This window comes from Rattus norvegicus, chromosome 1 (genome assembly GCF_036323735.1).
Source record: "Rattus norvegicus strain BN/NHsdMcwi chromosome 1, GRCr8, whole genome shotgun sequence".
NCBI lineage: Eukaryota > Metazoa > Chordata > Mammalia > Rodentia > Muridae > Rattus > Rattus norvegicus.
The window spans coordinates 223,528,169-223,549,011 of NC_086019.1; the positions used below are offsets into that span (position 1 = coordinate 223,528,169).

The window sequence follows — 20,843 nt, forward strand, 5'->3', positions numbered from 1 at the left end:
CTCATAAAACTGCAAAGCTTCTGTAAGGCAAAGGACACTGTGGTTAGGACAAAACGGCAACCAACAGATTGGGAAAAGATCTTTACCAATCCTACAACAGATAGAGGCCTTATTTCCAAAATATACAAAGAACTCAAGAAGTTAGACCGCAGGGAAACAAATAACCCTATTAAAAAATGGGGTTCAGAGCTAAACAAAGAATTCACAGCTGAGGAATGCCGAATGGCTGAGAAACACCTAAAGAAATGTTCAACATCTTTAGTCATAAGGGAAATGCAAATCAAAACAACCCTGAGATTTCACCTCACACCAGTGAGAATGGCTAAGATCAAAAACTCAGGTGACAGCAGATGCTGGCGAGGATGTGGAGAAAGAGGAACACTCCTCCATTGTTGGTGGGATTGCAGACTGGTAAAACCATTCTGGAAATCAGTCTGGAGGTTCCTCAGAAAATTGGACATTGAACTGCCTGATGATCCAGCTATACCTCTCTTGGGCATATACCCAAAAGATGCCTCAACATATAAAAGAGACACGTGCTCCACTATGTTCATCGCAGCCTTATTTATAATAGCCAGAAGCTGGAAAGAACCCAGATGCCCTTCAACAGAGGAATGGATACAGAAAATGTGGTACATCTACACAATGGAATATTACTCAGCTATCAAAAACAACGAGTTTATGAAATTCGTAGGCAAATGGTTGGAACTGGAAAATATCATCCTGAGTGAGCTAACCCAATCACAGAAAGACATACATGGTATGCACTCATTGATAAGTGGCTATTAGCCCAAATGCTTGAATTACCCTAGATGCCTAGAACAAATGAAACTCAAGACGGATGATCAAAATGTGAATGCTTCACTCCTTCTTTAAATGAGGAAAAAGAATACCCTTGGCAGGGAAGGGAGAGGCAAAGATTAAAACAGAGACTGAAGGAACACCCATTCAGAGCCTGCCCCACATGTGGCCCATACATATACAGCCACCCAATTAGACAAGATGGATGAAGCAAAGAAGTGCAGACCGACAGGAGCCGGATGTAGATCGCTCCTGAGAGACACAGCCAGAATACAGCAAATATAGAGGCGAATGCCAGCAGCAAACCACTGAACTGAGAATAGGTCCCCTATTGAAGGAATCAGAGAAAGAACTGGAAGAGCTTGAAGGGGCTCGAGACCCCAAAAGTACAACAATGCCAAGCAACCAGAGCTTCCAGGGACTAAGCCACTACCTAAAGACTATACATGGACTGACCCTGGACTCTGACCCCATAGGTAGCAATGAATATCCTAGTAAGAGCACCAGTGGAAGGGGAAGCCCTGGGTCCTGCTAAGACTGAACCCACAGTGAACTAGTCTATGGGGGGAGGGCGGCAATGGGGGGAGGGTTGGGAGGGGAACACCCATAAGGAAGGGGAGGGGGGAGGGGGATGTTTGCCCGGAAACCGGGAAAGGGAATAACACTCGAAATGTATATAAGAAATACTCAAGTTAATAAAAAAAAAAAAAAAAAAAAAAAAGATCTAATCAAGTACTCACTGAAAATGTAACAACAAAACAAAAAGATCTCATGGTCATCAGCTCTCTGTCCTCCCTCCTCCCAGCAGAGCAAAGCCACACACAGTCACATACGTGCATGAGGGTAAGATACTTACGTCATCTTCATAACGGACATGGATACTGGAAATCTGCACTTGAAGATTCTTTATGATTTGAGTAACTAACTTTTCTGCAAAAGTGTCTTGTTTTTCCTCCCGAGGATTTTCTAAAATTGCAAATATTCCTTTTTAAACTGAATGAAACACAAACTATAATTATCCATATATTAAAGTAACATATTGCCTTGTTAAAGAAAATGTAAAACACTTGAATAGATGACTTGAGATTTCCAAAATCTTTCGTATCAAAGATCGTTCTCTCGCTCTCTCTCTCTCTCCCTCCCTCCCTCCCTCTCTCTCTCAAAAGCAACTAAATACAAAGTATTTAAAAGCTAGTCTTTTGCCTCGTTGGACTACAGCCAACTATGTTAAATTCACTGATACTAAATTTTATAGCCTGAATGTAAGGGCCAGATGACAAGGACATCTGCCATGACACAGTGACTTTTATAAATGTCATAAAACCATAATAATATGATTGCCTAAACAAAATCTTCACAAGAACAGCATCAGCTGGCATGCCAACATGGATAGGGGAAACTCAGAAGGCCACACCCCTACATCAAGACCTACAGAAAACCAATGACTGCTTAGAAAGGGAGAATCAGTGTTTTCCTGGGAAAAGTCTCATGAAAGGTTATCCAATTCCAACATGTCAGTCCTGAACACATGTATATCAGAGTGACTTTAGATAGATTAAGAAGGTTGCATTTATTATTCCACACACATAAGAATTATTACTTAATAATATATTTATTAAATTTTATATTATATTACATTTATAAATATTTTATGTTGCATATAATATGTAAGCAAATATATATTTCTAAAAAGTTTTAATTCAATTATTATTTAATAATTTAATAATTTTGATAATAATTTAATAATAATTTAAAATATTACTTAAATAATAATTATTATTTAATTATCATAATTAAGATAATAATAATTATTATAGAAGTCATATTTGAGACATAGTAGGAGCAGAGGAGGATAGGGAGGAATGAAATGATGTTAAAAGTCTTTGTTTTAGCCGAGAAAGAAATTAGGGTAACGACACTCTTCATAATAGTCCCAAATAATATAAAATACCTCGATGTGACTTTAACCAAGCAAATAAAAGATCTGTATGATAAGAACTTCAAGCCTCTGAAGAAAGAAATTGAAGAAGAGCTCAGAAGATGGAAAGATCTCCCATGCTCATGGATTGGCAGGATTAATATAGTAAAAATGGCCATTTTACCAAAAGCAATCTACAGATTCAATGCAATCACCATCAAAATACCAATCCAATTCTTCAGAGACTTAGACAGAACAATTTGCAAAATCATCTGGAATAACAAAAAACCCAGGATAGCTAAAACTATCCTCAACAATAAAAGGATTTCTGGGGGAATCACTATCCCTGAACTCAAGCAGTATTACAGAGCAACAGTGATAAAAACTGCATGGTATTGGTACAGAGACAGACAGATAGACCAGTGGAACAGAATTGAAGACCCAGAAATGAACCCACACACCTACGGTCACTTAATCTTTGACAAAGGAGCTAAAACCATCCAATGGAAAAAAGATAGCATTTTCAGCAAATGGTGCTGGTTCAACTGGAGGGCAACATGTAGAAGAATGCAGATCGATCCATGCTTATCACCCTGTACAAAGCTTAAGTCCAAGTGGATCACGGACCTCCACATCAAACCAGATACACTCAAACTCATGGAAGAAAAAGTGGGGAAGCATCTCGAATACATGGGCACTGGAGAAAATTTCCTGAACAACACACCAATGGCTTATGCTCTAAGATCAAGAATCGATAAATGGGATCTCATAAAACTACAAAGCTTCTGTAAGGCAAAGGACACTGTGGTTAGGACAAAACGACAACCAACAGATTGGGAAAAGAGCTTTACCAATCCTACAACAGATAGAGGGCTTATATCCAAAATATACAAAGAACTCATGAAGTTAGACTTCAGGGAGACAAATAACCCTATTAAAAATGGGGTTCAGAGCTAAACAAAGAATTCACAGCTGAGGAATGCCAAATGGCTGAGAAACACCTAAAGAAATGTTCAACAACTTTAGTCATAAGGGAAATGCAAATCAAAACAACCCTGAGATTTCACTTCACAGCAGTCAGAATGGCTAAGATCAAAAACTCAGGTCACAGCAAATGCTGGCGAGGATGTGGAGAAAGAGGAACACTCCTCCATTGTTGGTGGGATTGCAGACTGGTACAACCATTCTGGAAATCAGTCTGGAGGTTCCTCAGAAAATTGGACATTGAACTACCTGAGGATCCAGCTATACCTCTCTTGGGCATATACCCAAAAGATGCCCCAACATATAACAAAGACACGTGCTCCACTATGTTCATAGCAGCCTTATTTATAATAGCCAGAAGCTGGAAAGAACCCAGATGCCCTTCAACAGAGGAATGGATACAGAAAATGTGGTACATCTACACAATGGAATATTACTCAGTTATCAAAAATAATGACTTTATGAAATTCATAGGCAAATGGATGGAACTGGAAAATATCATCCTGAGTGAGGTAACCCAATCACAGAAAAACACACATGGTATGCACTCATTGATAAGTGGCTATTAGCTCAAATGCTTGAATTACCCTAGATGCACAGAACACATGAAACTCAAGAAGGATGACCAAAATACAAATGCTTCACTCCTTCTTTAAAAGGGGAACAAGAATACCCTTGGGAGGGAATAGGGAGGCAAAGTTTAGAACAGAGGCAGAAGGAACACCTATTCAGAGTCTGCCCCACATGTGGTCCATACTTATACAGCCACCAAACTAGATAACATGGATGAAGCAAAGAAGTGCAGGCCGACAGGAACCGGATGTAGATCGCTCCTGAGAGACACAGCCAGAATACAGCAAATACATAGGCGAATGCCAGCAGCAAACCACTGAACTGAGAACGGGACCCCCGTTGAAGGAATCAGAGAAAGGACTGGAAGAGCTTGAAGGAGCTTGAGACCCCATATAAACAACAATACCAACCAACCAGAGCTTCCAGGGACTAAGCCACTACCTAAAGACTATACATGGACTGACCCTGGACTCTGACCTCATACGTAGCAATGAATAGCCTAGTAAGAGCACCAGTGGAAGGGGAATCCCTTGGTCTTGCCAAGACTGAACCCCCAGTGAATGTGATTGTTGGGGGGAGGGCAGTAATGGGGGGAGGATGGGAAGGGGGAGGGGTTAGGGGGATGTTGGCCAGGAAACCAGGAAGGGGAATAACAATCGAAACGTAAATAAGAAATACTCAAGTTAATAAAGATAAAAAAAATCTTTGTTTTATACACTTATTTATTTGAGAATTTCATACATGAGAACTGTATTCATAATCTCTTATCCATTCTCTCTAAGTCTCAAAAACACTCCCTCAGCTCTGTACTTCTGGCACACCTTGCCTTAAAATTTGGAAGTAAAGCTAAGGGAAGATAACTCCTTTTCGTGTATTATTATTAAAAACCATTCCATGCTAGCTCCAGCTACTATCTGGCCTCGGTGGTCTCCCCACCCCCATCTGCCCCCTGTGACAAGCTGTCACAACCCCTCCCCACCCCGCAACCCAGTAAAATCAAAACTCCAGAGGCTTATAAATTATCAGTCAGATTTATAACAGTAAATTCTCAACTCACAAAACACCCACTCAAAGAACTCAAAACTCAATTGATATAAACACAAACTGGCCACTTAGATTGGACAAACTGCCCTATATTATTCTACTGGTCTTCTATGATGTTCATAGCTACCTGTGGCTATTTCAAGTCACATGGATTCAGGTTCGTCCTCTCCATTTTTCTCTGTCCTTTTCTCTTTCTCCTTTCTGTCCCTCTCCCGTCTCTAAAACTGCCAGCCCACTTCCTTGTCCACTGCCCAATCAAGGCTCTACCCTTATCTTTTACCTGCCCTCACCTGGGCATCAACGGCAATCCACAACTCCTCTGTTATCACCACTTGATCCCAACTATTGTTAAGGTAACGCATGGCCCAGATGTCAAAAATACTACGATAACTCTTACATTAGCTGATATCCCATCAGGATCTGGGATATTATCTGCTTTTAATATGGCTCCTTTCCCATGCAACCACAAACTTCAATTTCCCTCTCTTCCTGCCATCCTTTGATAGTCTTCAAATGTCTTCTTCCTCTGTACAACCACTAGGTGGCAGGCTTCCTTAAAACTTAATCCTAGAATTATTTTTCTTCTCATTCTATACTGTTGCTTCAGGAAACGTCATTCACATCCTAAAATATTTAACTGCTACCCTAATGTTGAAAACTTTCAAAAATACTGAATACAAAAAGTAAAATGCAAAAAATGATCATCGGTCATCATTACAGAGCTTCTGGGACACAAGTCTACCGAAAGTGATCATTTTTGGAAAAGACGGGCTGAGTTCTTATAGAAATGAGCTGCTGCTGCAATTTGCTTACTCATTTTGGAAGGGAAGAGATATCCTCACAAAACAACAACAACAACAAGAACAAGAACAACAACAACAACAACAACTAAACCCTGGAATATACCATCCGGTGGAAGAACTACTGTCATCAAATACAGGAGAAACTGAGACCTTGGGTCTCTTTATATGATGCCCGTGGACCATGAATATTTGACCTGAAGCTACAATGAAGGAGACAGGAAATCCTGCATGAAGATGTGCTGTGCAAAGCAGTCAACAGGAGTTTTTGAAAATAAGTACCAATGAAATAAAAAGTCAAAAAAACAAAAGGTAAAATTCGCAGTGGGGAGAATGTGAGTTGGTAAACTATGGAGCAGTCAGCATGGCAGGGGGCGAGGCTGTAGGATGCAGAAGTAGGAATGAGGGATGGAAGCAGACAGCGTCCAATGTGAGCTTCTAATACATCTTGCTGAAGCACTAAGGCACTATCCTGATACTGAGGCAACATCAGGGTTTTATATTATACAACATTAGTATTTTGGACCTAATAAATTCTCATTAAGCATGGTTTATATTGTATGAATTTCCGTTTTCCAGTAAGGCATCATTAAAGAAATAAAGGAAAAGAAAACAAACAAAAATGGTAAATCCACAATGCCAGAAGAAGGTAAAAGACTTGGAGAAAGCAACAAAAAAACCAACGGTTTCAGCCAAACTGAAGAAGAAATTTAAATCCTAAATAACCCAGGATGGTGCTGTCATTGAAACCTAAGAGTTTAAAACCAGGATTCTGAAAGATTCAGGGACTTGAAATCACACAAAACAAAAACGGCAATCTGGGAGCATCCTTAAGGGATAAGGCTAGAGAGATGGCCCTGGTTAGGAGCACTGGCTGCTGTTTCTGGTTGAGTTCCCAGACCCACATGGCAGCTCACAACTGTCTGTTACTAAAGTTGCAGAGGATCTGATGCCTCCTTCTGAGATATGCAGACACCATGCATGCAAATGCTGCACAGACATATTTGTTGACAAAACACCCCTAGTGTAAAATAAGTTAAAATTATTTTAAAGAATTGGTTTAAGATCTGTATAAGCAGTCAATATAAGTCAGTATATGGTAGGGATATTTAAGTCACCATTTATAAGATTTTAAAATATATAACTACTCAGTGAAGAACAAAGTAGAAGAAAAACAGATAAGTGGAAAAAAATTTAACATTTTTAATAAGAATAGGATATAGTATGTTTATAAGCTACAAGATCTACAGAGAAAAGATGTGAGAATAAAGATATAGAAAGTCCCTAGTGATAGTAACAAGGGGATAGCTGAAAAAATTAGGTTTCTATGGGATTCCCCTTCCATTGATGATCAATGGATTATAGTCATGTGACCTACAATGAACTGAGGCAGGGTTGGGGATAGATAAAAGTAAACACAAGCACATTAAAGGTCTCAGTATATTCGAGAGTAAATAATCAGTACAAGGGGAATATAAAGACACAGACTAGAAAGGAAAGAAGGTGTACTTGGTAGACTTGCTAATGTTTAAAACTGACTTTATCCTCACAGTAAGTATTTGCCTTAAATTTATGTAAGGTAAAATGTTTGCATATATAACAAAACACACAAACCATGCAACTTTCTAGGTAATGAGATGGTTTCTTGTTTGTAACATAATCTCAGTATATCCAGCCAAAAACAATATGCTATTATAATAAATTTACATCCTTTACTACCAGTTTACTGATATTTTACCTTGATCAACTACTTTCTGTTTTGCTTCTTCTATTCTTTTTAGTTCCTGTTGTTTTGCTTCCATGAGTTGCTTTTCTTCTTTGATAGGATCATACTGTATTCCTACAAAAATTATATAAAATATTCAACTACTTTAAATTTAAATATACTCAATTTCAAAAATTAGCATTGAAAATAATAATGCTAACAAAATCTACAGAGAATTAAAACAAACAAACAAAAAAAGCAATTCAAACTGAACCAAAAAACCTAAATTATCTTCACTAAGAGTTCTTGGAACAAAAATATAAAATATAAAGATTTTTCCATCTAAAATTAAGGATAATTTAAATTATAAATTTTAAATAACTTACTAGAAGACGGCACTATGAGTAAATAAATTTCTTCCAAAACAGCTTCAACTGGTTGAGTATAAAGGTTTTTCCATGGAATTTTAAGTTGAAGGCTACCTACATTAAAATAATAAAGATAAGAATATTGTTCATTCAACATACATCTACCAATCAATTACTATAAAGCATTAGAAGACATCTTTGAAAGAGATCCAGAACAAATAATAGTGTCAGAGGGACCATACAGTCCTATAAAATTAACTGCACTTTTATACAACTCACGTAGAAATGGGTGCTTTGTTATTCAACGAATATATTAGGAAATATAGTGTCATATAAAACAATAAATACACAAAGTGTTAGGAACACAATAAAAGTAACATATACAAATAAAATATATTATTAAAGGATGCAGGTACTATGTGAAATATATACAATTAACATCTTAATTGATTTTGTCTTCTGAACTGCCTATTTTTAGTATCTGAAAATTAACTTCTTGTCATATTTTAAAAAGGGAAAATAAAAAAACAAGCTCTTAATAAAATGTCTATCTACTGCTCTTATGTACAGACATATACTTTGTTTTATATACAGTTTTGTATGATGATGCTGGAATCAACCCTGAGTTGATTAACACTGACTATCAACTTGACAGGATTTACCTATGAAACGAGCCTTTGAGAATGCCCATAAGATCATTTCTAGAAGAGATTAGCAGAAGATGGAAGACCTAGTCTAAAGGCAGCAATACAAACTCAAGGGCTAGAGCTCCACACTGAGTAAGGAGAAGAAAGACGCATTCCTTTCCTCTTCCTGACGAAATGTGACAAACGTGTCATCTTCCTGCTGTCAGCCCTTCTTTGTCATGATGACCTGCATCCTCAAACCGAACTAATCCAACCCTTCCTTCTCTCAGGTGCTTGTGTCAGGCATGCTGTCACAGCAATGAGAAAACATAACTAGTCAAAATCTCAACCCTTCTCGGTATATTTTTAAATTTTTGTTCAATTGAGATTACACTGACTTACACTAAAATTCAAAATCCATCAGTGTAAAACTTAAGTAACTTCTGGCAAATGTTTAAAAACAACATATAACACATTTATTTGTAAGGCTGTTTTATGAGATAATATGATTATTCCACCCAAATATATATTCCTTAGATTACTGTCATAATAAAGCAAATCAAATCAAACCAACTTAGATTACAAAAAAATCCTTACACCATGGTTACAAGCCTTCAAAACAACAACAACAAAAATTACCAATCCAAACTATTAGAAACAGCCAATAACTAATATGTCAGAAGGAAAATTACTGGTGCTATTGTCCACTTTTTACTTATGCTAAACTGTCATTAAAGGAACAAGACAGAATTTACATTCTAACAATGACAAAAGGTTTTCTGTGGTATATACTCTAGTAGCAACTGTAAGTATAATACACAAAGTTGGAAAGACAGCCATCATAGTTTTATGTAAGTTTCTCAGATACTCTCACAGCGTTAACACTACACAAAAACAACTACATAACTAAAAAAACCTAAAAGTTCCAACTTAAGACATTATGATCTCAATCAACCTCTATGACATTTAAATAAACACACAACATAATAAGGTATGAATTTTAATAGACAGCTTTATTATACATGTTAAATTCTTACGTTTCATTTATGTTCTACCAATGCATGAAAACATGAACTACTAAGTTCATTCTTTATCTAATTTAAATTCATACTTTAGTTAATTACAAACATGGATAAAGTAACCCAAAACACACAAACAAAAAGCACTTTATTTTCTAGAATAAAAAACCTGGAAATTCTTCTATAGCACAATCAAGCTTTCATTTTGGTCCCTAGATCTAGTGTCTGCGTGATCCAAACCCTTGATGTTATGTACTTTGAAATAATGTCAAACATAAGTAGTCAGAACACAGAAATAGACATAGCTCCTTAAGGTCTGTTATAGGCTGCTTTGACTCTAAACTCAACATCAAGATCTACTAAAATGAGCAATTATTGTTCAAATACTACATACACCAAGTTCTAAATGAAAGCACACAAATATATTTTCAATTAATGCTCATAAGCATTAGGAAAAATTACATTCCACAAATAAGTTTTTTATTTACATTGTATGTCCAGCAAGAACAACACTCCAAGGATAAATATTGCTTACCTATACGACCAACTTTAACTTTGAATGGTACATCCAATTCATGCTATAAAGAAAAGTAAATTTATTTAAACATTATTCATATAAAGTTCAAAAATATAATTATTTTCTTCCTAAACTGATTTAAAGGTATTTCAGTTACCTTACATATTATCTTCAGTATTCATTTAAATGTAATGGTTTAATAATCAAAAGTTTCTCTTTCCAAAGTAAATGGTTAAATATATACTTAAGTAATACTAAACAGAAGAGCTTTTATATAGATTAAGACTTTATTTCCTAAAATTGGCATTTTACAAAACAATAATTTCAAAATTGTTTTTCCTGCTAATTGGGAGAAAGAGGGCTCTAACAATAACTGGTGCTAGGGAACATGGGTAGCCAATAATAAAAAAAGTATCAGAAATAGTAAAAATAGTAGCAGAAAGTAGGGTCTATAACATATATAAACTATAACATATATAAAACTCAGCAGGGATCAACTGAACAGAAGAACTAAAGCTTTATTTATAGTTTAGAGGAAAATACAAAGAAAAAAATCTGCATGGAAATGATAACAAAAACATAAGCAATGTAAAATGGGTAAATTGTCCTTCCCCAAATTAAAAATATTTATACATCAAAGAACACTATCATTATATTAGCCAAATATCAGAAGAGGGGAAATACTATAAATCAAGAAGCTGATCAGGTATCATTATACAGAAAAAAGAGCTCAAAAACTTTAATCACACCAACAAAATCTCCTTTTTAAGAACCTGGATCTCATAAAGATCCTTGGGCCTCTGCCTTGAGTGCAGAGACTAAAGGCATCGGCACCAGCCTTGTTTGTGAAGACAGGCTCACAAAACAGCTCTAATTGGCCTGGAAAGTTCCAGGTAGTACCGACTAGCTTCAATCACTAGTGCTGGCAGTTCAGGCGGAAACCAGGCAGTTGCAGTAAGGGGTGGGGACGGGGGGTTGGGGGGAGGACTAGGAGGAGGACTGATGTTGATGATGATGATAATGATGATGATGATGATGATGATCTCTTCAATATTAAAATAGAAAAACAAAATAATCTTTCCTCCAAATATTTTTTTTAAAATATAGGACTTAGAAAAAGATTATAGTCAGCCCCTAACAATAAAAGTATAATCTACTTGTTTACATATATTAAAAGGTTTCTTGAAGAAATGGGTATTAATTAAATGAACAATTACAGTTTTTAGCCCACCATGAAAAATATGAAAAATTGTTATTTATAACAGGTTATACCAACCATCTCTTGATTTGTCATTTTTTTCTTCTGCTGCTGTGTTTGTAGCCACATAAAAATATCTGGAGCAAATATCCCTTTGCATAGAGAGTTAAGAATACTGGGAAAGTTTGTACAGTTTCTAGTAGCCTCTCTATATAGGTTATTTTTTTCAACTTCTATACATAGAGGTAGTATATTTTGACTATTGGTGAATACATCCTGTATTACAAGACAAGGGTGTAACTGTCCAAATAACGTTGAATATTCAAGTGAGACCACCTCTTGATGATGTTGGTGAGGATCCTGACCACTACCTATTTGTGTTATGATAAAATGGCTGGCCATATTTGATTTTACAAACACAGAGTGTAAGAAAGAGTAGACATTTTTATTGTGTTATATCATCATTTTAAACCTTTATAGTTACCATTGTGTTAAGTCCTTTACAAAAAAATACATATCTAGAAATGGCTTTATAGCAAAAACACTAAGCAACTTTGCATTGTGATGTGTAGGTGAATGGTATATATGAGTTACTAGGAATCATAAAGTCTTCCCTAAGGAGAAAGTTTTAGAATTCCACTAGAGATCAACACGAATTTCTATTTGGCTCATCCTCACTCATTTAGTTATAAACTGTGTGATTCCACATGGGACTTTTAAATTGAAAATATTTTATATTGTGATGTCAATATTAATAGCTAATTTTGACTATGAACAAGAAAGGTTGTAGCTTAACAGCAATGTGTTTGTATATCAAGATGACAAGTGGTCAGTTACACTGGCTAGTTTTATGTCAACTTGACACAAGCTAGAGTCTTTTGAGAGTAGGGAACCCCAATTGAGAAAATGACTCCATGACATCGGGCTGTAGGCGAACAGGTTTTTTAATGAGTGATTGATGGGTGAGTGCCCAGCCCATTGTGAGTGATGCCATTATTGGGCTGGTGGTCTATGTCCTATAAGAAAGCAGGCTGGAGCAAGCTATAGGAGGTATCCAGTAACCAGTACTCCTCAGACTTTGCACTAGCTCCCGCCTCCAGATGTCTGCCCTATGTGAGCTCCTGCCCTAAGTTCCTTCAATGGTGAATAGTAACATGGAAGTTATCTAATCTCCAAAAGTTGCTTTGGGTCATAGTGTTTCAATAGGACACTCACAGATGAAGATGACAATGCACCACACAAAAGGTAAGGAAATAAACCTTATAATTATGAAAGTTAATGTATATATTTTTAATACATGATCAATGTTGAGTCCTCTGCATGCAACAGAACACTCACTAGTAGTATTTGAATATTTGTTATTTGAAAACCTTAATTAAGTTAAATTTTGGTGCATAGTAGTTATAAATGATTTCATATTTAAATAGTAAAAATGCAATGAAATATACTATAATTGAAACATAAGGGTAAACATAGGAGTAGAAACAGTATATATTTCATGTCTTGCTTAGAGAATAAAATGTCTTTTTTTTAACTGTTCTAACTAAATAAAGCTAAATCAATACTATAATTTAAAATACATTTTAAATCTCTGTACTAAATTTGTTCAAATCCTAGCAAATTCTATATTGCTGATCACATAGAACTTTGTGGGTAGGTTTAAATACATTTTATATTCCTATTTTGGAAAACAAAGGCAAACTGGGTTTAATCCCAGCACTTGGGAGGGAAAGGCAGGAAAGTCTCTAGGTTCAACACCAGCCTGGTCTACATAGTGAGTACTAAGCCAGCAAAGACAACTAGTGAGACCATCTCAAACACACGCACATACACACGCACACACGCACATACACATGCACACACGCACACATGCACAAAGAATTTAAATAGAGATCTCTTCAAAGACTGTAGGCATACAGTAACAAGTATATAAGATGTTCAACATCATTAGCTATTCAGAAAATAGTAATTATTTGAGAAGTGCTGATCAATGAAGATGTCAAGATACCACTTCATATCTACTAAGATAGTGGTTAACATGTAAAATATGAAGTAATTTTTCCAAGATTTGAGAAATGTCAAAAAAATTAGCACTTGTTTGGGAGATAATATAAAGTGGTTTCTCAGCTGCAAGAAAAACCTTTGGGTCATTCTGGAAAAAGCTAAATGTATTAGAAAAGCCAAACATTGACTCTTAGGTATATACTCAAAACTCTGAAAGCAGGCCCTTCAACATCTACGTGAGCATAAGTATCTGCTGCAGCTCTTTTGAAAGAACCCAAAGCAGACACAACCTAAGTGTTCATCAAAAGCTAGAGGGAAAAATAAGGCTGACTGGAAAACTAAAAAGGTGACATAGAAGGAGACTATTCAGTCATAAAAAAAGTGGAACCATGGTACATGCTACAAGCTGGATGGCCCAAGAAAACATTATAGCAAGTGGAACAATCCAGAAGCAATGTATGAATATGACATGGTATCATTTGGATGAAGTAAATTCATAGGGATAGAAGACGAAGTTTAGAAAATTCTTTGGTGAATACAGCATCAGTGTGCACTGAAATATCCCCAAGGCCAGTGGAAACCAAGAGCAGAAGCTATTCAATATGGTTAGGAGTTTCTCTTGGCAGTGTGAGTTGTAAAAATAGGTGTTGGAAGAGTTACAAAAGTTGTGAATATAATTCACGTCACAGAGTTTAATATACTTTGTGTTGAATGTTAAATAAACTAGAAGACAGGTTAAATAGTACATAGATGTTAAATACCACATGGAAATAGATGAATAGAAATATTTTAAATGAGAAAACAGTACACTGTTTCTATCTTTTAGGATTTAAAGATTTACTTTGCAAATTCACATTTTATGAAAATAACTTTCAAAATCTTTCTCATACTTAAGCAATTTATGGTGACATGTTAAATTAGAAACAAGTGCAACAATTAAATGCACAAATATCATAAATTTCCATAGGCAAGACCTACCAATGCATTTTCTTTAATTACAAGATTCTTGAGGACCACAGCTCCTTAAAAAAAGAAAAGAAAAAAAATGATATATTCAACTGTATTACATTTTTAAATTAAATATACTTCTTTTTAAATACAACACCTGAGGGGGAAATGTACATATTTTGACCAGCTCATGTTCATTCTTCTGCCTAGTCTAAGAAGGTCTGACAGGAAAATATCCTTCCCACCACCAGCCTCGACACAAAACATCCCAGATGCCATTTATCTGTCTCAGGGGGAAAAGGCAGAAAGCAATAGGGAAGGAAGGATGCCTGACACCCTCCTTTCTCCTCTGAGTTCACACACACACACACACACACACACACACTCTCTCTCTCTCTCTCTCTCTCTCTCTCTCTCTCTCACTCACTCCTCTGAGTTCACAGAGAGAGAGAGAGAGAGAACCCACGCATATGCACAGTATGCCCTCACACATAAAATGAGAACACGAAGTTACTCCCTATCACTAGCTACACACAAATGGTTTGGCAGGCAGCAAACATCTGTAAATCTTGTACTTTGGAGGCCAGAGGCAGAGGAACCAATGTGTAGCAAGTCTGAGACCAGTTTGAGCTACACAGGCTGGGACAAAGCTTAGTGGTAGAGCACTTGCTCAACATGCACAATTCCCTGGGCTCAATTACTCTCCAACAGATATAAACTGGCAGGATGGATTCAAGGAACCAGACAAGCAGCATCTAACAATAAACTGTAAATGACTCTCGCTGCCTCTTAAGAACACACATTAAGCTAAAAAACAAAATCATAGGAAAAGAAATTCCAACCACAAAGACAAGTGGGGGATATGACTCAGCAATTGTACTTCTAAGTAAGAATTCCTCAAAGCATCTGAAAGCACTGAGGAAAAGAGAAATGTTCACATTCATACCAGCATTATCCCAAAGGCAGGAACAACTCACCTACTCATCAACAAATGCAGGGAGGAAAAGCCAACAAAAACAGGGCAAATACAATCTCTATCATAGTCTGGAGATAGAGTATGAGTAATTACTGCTTAATGGGTACAGGATTTGACTTTTGTTCTACAGGTAAATTGTTGAATGCTGTAACATATTGTGAATTTAGTGATAGTTACATGTGAAAGGTTGAGGGAGTGTCAACCAGGGATACTCAAACACGTGGACAGCAGGAATTCCTCCACCCCATGCAAGCCCCTCCCACCCTGCCACTGCTCCCAATCTAGTGCCATAAAACCAGCTCCCCCACCATCAACCATATTTAGAATCTATTACCATGACAGTTATCAGACTTCATTCCTTGTTTGACCTTATAAGGTCCAGTCTTCTCCTACCCACCCCACCCCCAGCCCCTGAACATGCATGCAGATGAAGCACCTTCCAACATCCCTGCTCTGGCCAATGTTACTAAACCAAACAAACCTGCCACAGAGACCCTGCCACCTCCCCAGAGGCATAAATAACTGGCCCCCACCCTTGTTCCCAGGTCTGTGCATTACCAGTACACTCATTGTTGAGATCCTGCACTATACTCACCCATACCAGGCAAGCTTGCCTCACTCCGTCCAGGAATTGGATGTGGAGTGTAGTTAAGAACATAAACACTGAGACAGCATGGTGGCACACACCTTTGACCAGTACTTGGAAGGCAGAGCCAGGTGGATCTCTGTAGCTTCAAGCCAGTCTGCCCTACACTAAGTTTTAGGGCAGCCAGGACATAGTGAAACGCTACCTCCGAAAAGAAAAAGTGTGTGTGTGTATGTGTGTGTGTGTGTGTGTGTGTGTGTGTGTGTGTGTGTGTGTGTGTGTGTTCTTTCAAATGGGGCAAACCTCTGAAAGAAAATTAAAAATTCCCAGATAATTAACAAATAACAGGAAATGTTGCCAGTAGATCAGTAGATTCCTTTAAAGGAAATACTAAAAAAAAAAAAAAAAAAGTAAAAGAAAAATTAAGCAACCAGGGTAAAATCAAATCTTTTATTTTCACTATTCTTAAATAAGCTAGTGGAAAGTTGTTTGCTCCAAACATTAACAGCAACAATGCACAGACAATGCACAGGCTCACTCCTCAGGTGAGCACGAACCCAGGAAGCAACAGAGTGTTATTAGTATGGACTCAGATTATACTATAAACTCCAAACAGCTTTTTAACATATTCTTGATATGTAAGAAAAATAGCTATACAAAATGCTCAATGAAAACCAAAGAAGGCAGGAAATAAAACTTAAAAAAAAAAAAAAAAAAGGAAAGAGTCCCGGCAAGCAGCAAAACTCTGCAGTCTCAGCCATGTGATCCTCTTAACAGCTGAGCCATCTCTCTATGGGGGCCAAACCTATTCAAACCACCACAGGGAGCTAAAGATGGGATTTCATCAATTGGAAAAGATAACACATCAAAAATTCCATTCAGCCTAGATAAAAAGGAACCCATCAGGTATTTCCAACCTCTTGTTGGATAAAACTCAGTAGATAAAACTCTTTTATATGTCTCACCTTAAGGTTGTACTCATGCCTGAGCATACAAACACAAACTTCAAAAAGGCAGGGTGATGCTCATCTTTAACTATGTTGACAAGTACCTCATTCAAGTTAAATCCTTTTATAGTTAAATATTTTTAAAATGAGATTTGGGGATATATTTTCCTAAATTGTAGGTATAATATATTGGTTTCAGTGAAACTACAACTAGATGCTTTATACTGTCACCCATCATGTTGTGCTATGACTGACGTCTCATCCAGTCTTACTTTGCTTGAATAAAACCTTTGTGTTTAAAGAGATACCAATTATTCACTATCATCGTAAAGAGAATCCTCCCATACTTAGTATAACTTGAATTTTTAAATACAGCTTTCAGACTGTTGGAGATTGGTTATATTTGGGAGGTAACTTTAAATCCAAACTCCTACTATCGAAAACAATAGAATTTCTTCCAACTAAGAAAAAGGGAAGAATATTAACTGTGCATAACAACTGTATTACTCTTTGATATTAAAATGCTATCATACAACGAACTAAAGATTCTGGAAAGCACGTGTCCTTTCTAGATCACACACTAACTATATTGACTCTTATTAGGATTTTGGGTTGATCCTTTTTATTCAAAAGCTGTCTCCAAGGGCAATAGCATTCATGCACTAAAACTGGCCAGACGCCAGAGCCCAAACTTCTCTGGAGGCATTAATATTCAACTAAAAATTTCTTAACATGCCAAATTTGCTAAAAGTCATAACAAAAGTTACACTCTTAAAAGAATTACTGCTCAAATATAGGACAAATAAACTGTTTTTCAAACTAAGGAACTTTTAACCCAAGAGACTATACTTTACGAGTCCATGAGTGTCATGGGCATGAACACTTGCCAGGGTGAAAACCATACTAAACATTAAGATATTGATGATGAAAAGTACATGGACATCATAAAATAATTTCTAATGGAGCCCCATTTCCATTTCTTACTATAAAATGAGAAATACAATTTTATCATACTCAAAAAATATCTGTGAAACCCTGATTTCCTACATGTCTGGCCTTTTGTTTCTAGCCCTGTTGCTTTAATATTTTATGCATGAGAAAAGGTCAATTTATTGAGGAAAAAAACTAAAATAATACTATATTAGTATCTGGTTTCTTCTACAACTTAACTATATAATTATTTCTACAAACTGGCATCTGGTAAAATACCAAAATAATATGATGGGTAAAATTATTGGTTAAAAATTAATAATTATAATAATTTGAACAATAAAAATATTTCCTACATTAGAACCAGTCATTCCACATGAAGTTAATTATAAAGTGAAATTGACGAAAAGAAGACTAAAATTAAAACAATAATAAATTATTTCAAATACTTGAAACATCAAATATTTCATTATATATAAATAGCAAGTATACACATGGAAAAAAAAAACAGTCCAATCAAAGGAGTATGGTTGCCAAAACTGCCTGTTTTTCCTTAGGTCACAATATGGTCTTGACTAATGTTAGATATAATATACTCCTGTAATATGTCCACACGAATGCCATGTCAGACACAGGATAAAAAAAAATCAGATTCAGGTCAGAATTCCAAATAATGTTAAGATGATCCTGGGGCCTGTTCCATTAAACATTTCCCTCCCCTGCCTCCTCAGTCTAATTAACCCTAGCAATGGGCTTTCTTCTTGCTAGAAACAGACTCCACGTGCACAAGAGCCTCATGTGACTGTGGCCAACAGCAGAGCTGCAAACCTAAATGAGTGCCTCCAAAAGGCCACAACGCTGAATTATAAATAACTGGAATTTGAAGATCATAAGCTAAATTATCTTAAGTTATTTTCTAGTCCTCTCAATTGCCATTCATTGCTAACCTGTATCTAACCTAACATCCTCTGGAGTTAGTTTATGGTCCACTAGTTTCAATCAAACCCCAAACTAAGAAGTTATCAGATAAAATGTAAACTCTCTAGCTGAAGGTACTCCTCCTTTAGAATCCCTCCCATTCTCAGGGGTTTTCCGTACTTTCCCTTAATAAAAGCTATAGCCAAATTTTCCACGATTTGTTGTTAGATGTCTAGCTAATATTCTCACCAGTATGTTGTAAATACATTAATTTATGGTTTTCTTTTATCTTAAACTATAAAAGTTCACATAACTGTATCCACAGTGAACACGTTATTTGAGGCAACCAGAATCTATGTTCTTAGGCCAAGGGTCACTCATATTTGGCTCAGAATAAACTCTTGTTTCCCTTTGAAATAAGAACTGTGTTCTACGTGAATGGTAGACTTGCATGGATTCATTTCTTTAGTCTGCCACTGGTATCATATTTGGAATGAATAAGCATTTTTGACATCTCCCAGGGAAAGTCAGGTAATACATTCCTTAATGTGTATGTGTCTGACAACTGTCAAAATATGTGAGTCAAAAGGATAGATGTACAATTGGAAAAAGGCAAATCCACTATTACTGTCAGAGACCTAGAGAACTATTCTCGGCTATACACATATTGGGGGGTGGGGATACAGACACAATTAAATTAAACATCATTCAAACCCTGGATGTAACTGACATTTGCGGAACATTTCATTAGACAGAAGATTACACTTACCTCTGGAGCACAAATGCAACACTTACAAGGTAAGATTTACTCCAGCCTATAAGACAGTCCTGTGTCTGAGTCAGTGTGAAAGATCATAATTTACATTCAGATCACAACACATATGAACTAAAAGTCAGTCTAATGGGAAGAAAGGGTGAGGGACAAAGCACAAAACATTTCAGAGTTCTAGGTCTGAATTATGCCACGTTGAAGAAGTCATAAAAGGTATTGCTCAATATAGGAAAATACAGTTTATTAAAAAAAGTAAGTATAGTAACAGCAAACCTTACAGAGAATGCTGCGACACTGAAAGCAGACATTAAAAAAGACAAATCTACAATAAAAATTCTCATTTTCACTTTAGTGCAGGCATGATGGCACGCTTCTTTAATCCCACCACTCAAGAGGCAGAGGTAGGCACATCTCTAGGAGTTTGGGGCCGCTTTGGTCTACATGCTGTGGTCCAACAAACAGAAACCGAGGGAATGCATCCAAACTTATCTCTGATGCACGCACTAACCTAAGACCAAAATCAGATGAGGAATTACAAGAGACTAACATGAACGGATGCGAAGACTCTAGTCAAAAGAACAGAAGATACCATAATGGAGTATAACAGATCACAAATGCACTCTAATTCAGCAAGTGGAAAACAACACATATAATCTATAATTATCAACACGCTAAAGCAGATCTGGATATCAACAAATGCAGAAGACAATCTGACAAAGTCCAACATTCCTGAAAGAGAAAAAACACTCTTACAAATACATAAGGTGTGATAGTGCACAACTATAATCATATCCTTAGGAGGGTGAGGCAGGAGGATAATTTCAAATTCAAGGTCAGCCATGCTACTGAGTGAATTTGAGACTGGTCTACGCAGCATAATAAAAACCTTGTCTCAATAAAACAGAGTGTGTATGACTTGTTCTTAAAAATCTAAAGAGTAACTGCCTCTGGGGGTGAGTACGAATTTGGAGGAAGAGTCAGGAAAGGATTTTTCCAACAACAATCATGTTCTATTTATTGGTTGGGTTTGGGTGAAAGAGGAGTCGACGGAGAGAGAAGAGACTGGAGGAAGCCAGCCAGCACTTGTTCATTTCTCCACAGTCACTTCGTAAGACACAAAGGAGACCACTGAAAAGCAGTGGCTTATTATAACGGGTGGATGTGAGAGAATGCTGAACTTCAACAGTAAACAAAGCTAAAGAGATTTCC

The 20,843-nt window shown here is 36.6% G+C and overlaps 1 protein-coding gene across 5 annotated transcripts in view; it reads right to left on the minus strand.

Moving 5' to 3' along the window:
* The window catches only part of Vps13a (vacuolar protein sorting 13 homolog A), a 226,717-nt gene that overhangs the window by 199,385 nt on the left and 6,489 nt on the right, over window positions 1-20,843 (minus strand). For all 5 annotated transcript variants that reach the window (NM_001100975.2, XM_039079911.2, XM_039079914.2 and 2 more), the window contains exons 2-6: window positions 14,536-14,579; window positions 10,374-10,416; window positions 8,212-8,307; window positions 7,859-7,960; window positions 1,658-1,767 (exon numbers count right to left, since the gene is read on the minus strand). In NM_001100975.2, the coding sequence (NP_001094445.2) occupies window positions 1,658-1,767; window positions 7,859-7,960; window positions 8,212-8,307; window positions 10,374-10,416; window positions 14,536-14,579 (395 nt within the window). The remainder of the gene's footprint in view (window positions 1-1,657; window positions 1,768-7,858; window positions 7,961-8,211; window positions 8,308-10,373; window positions 10,417-14,535; window positions 14,580-20,843) is intronic.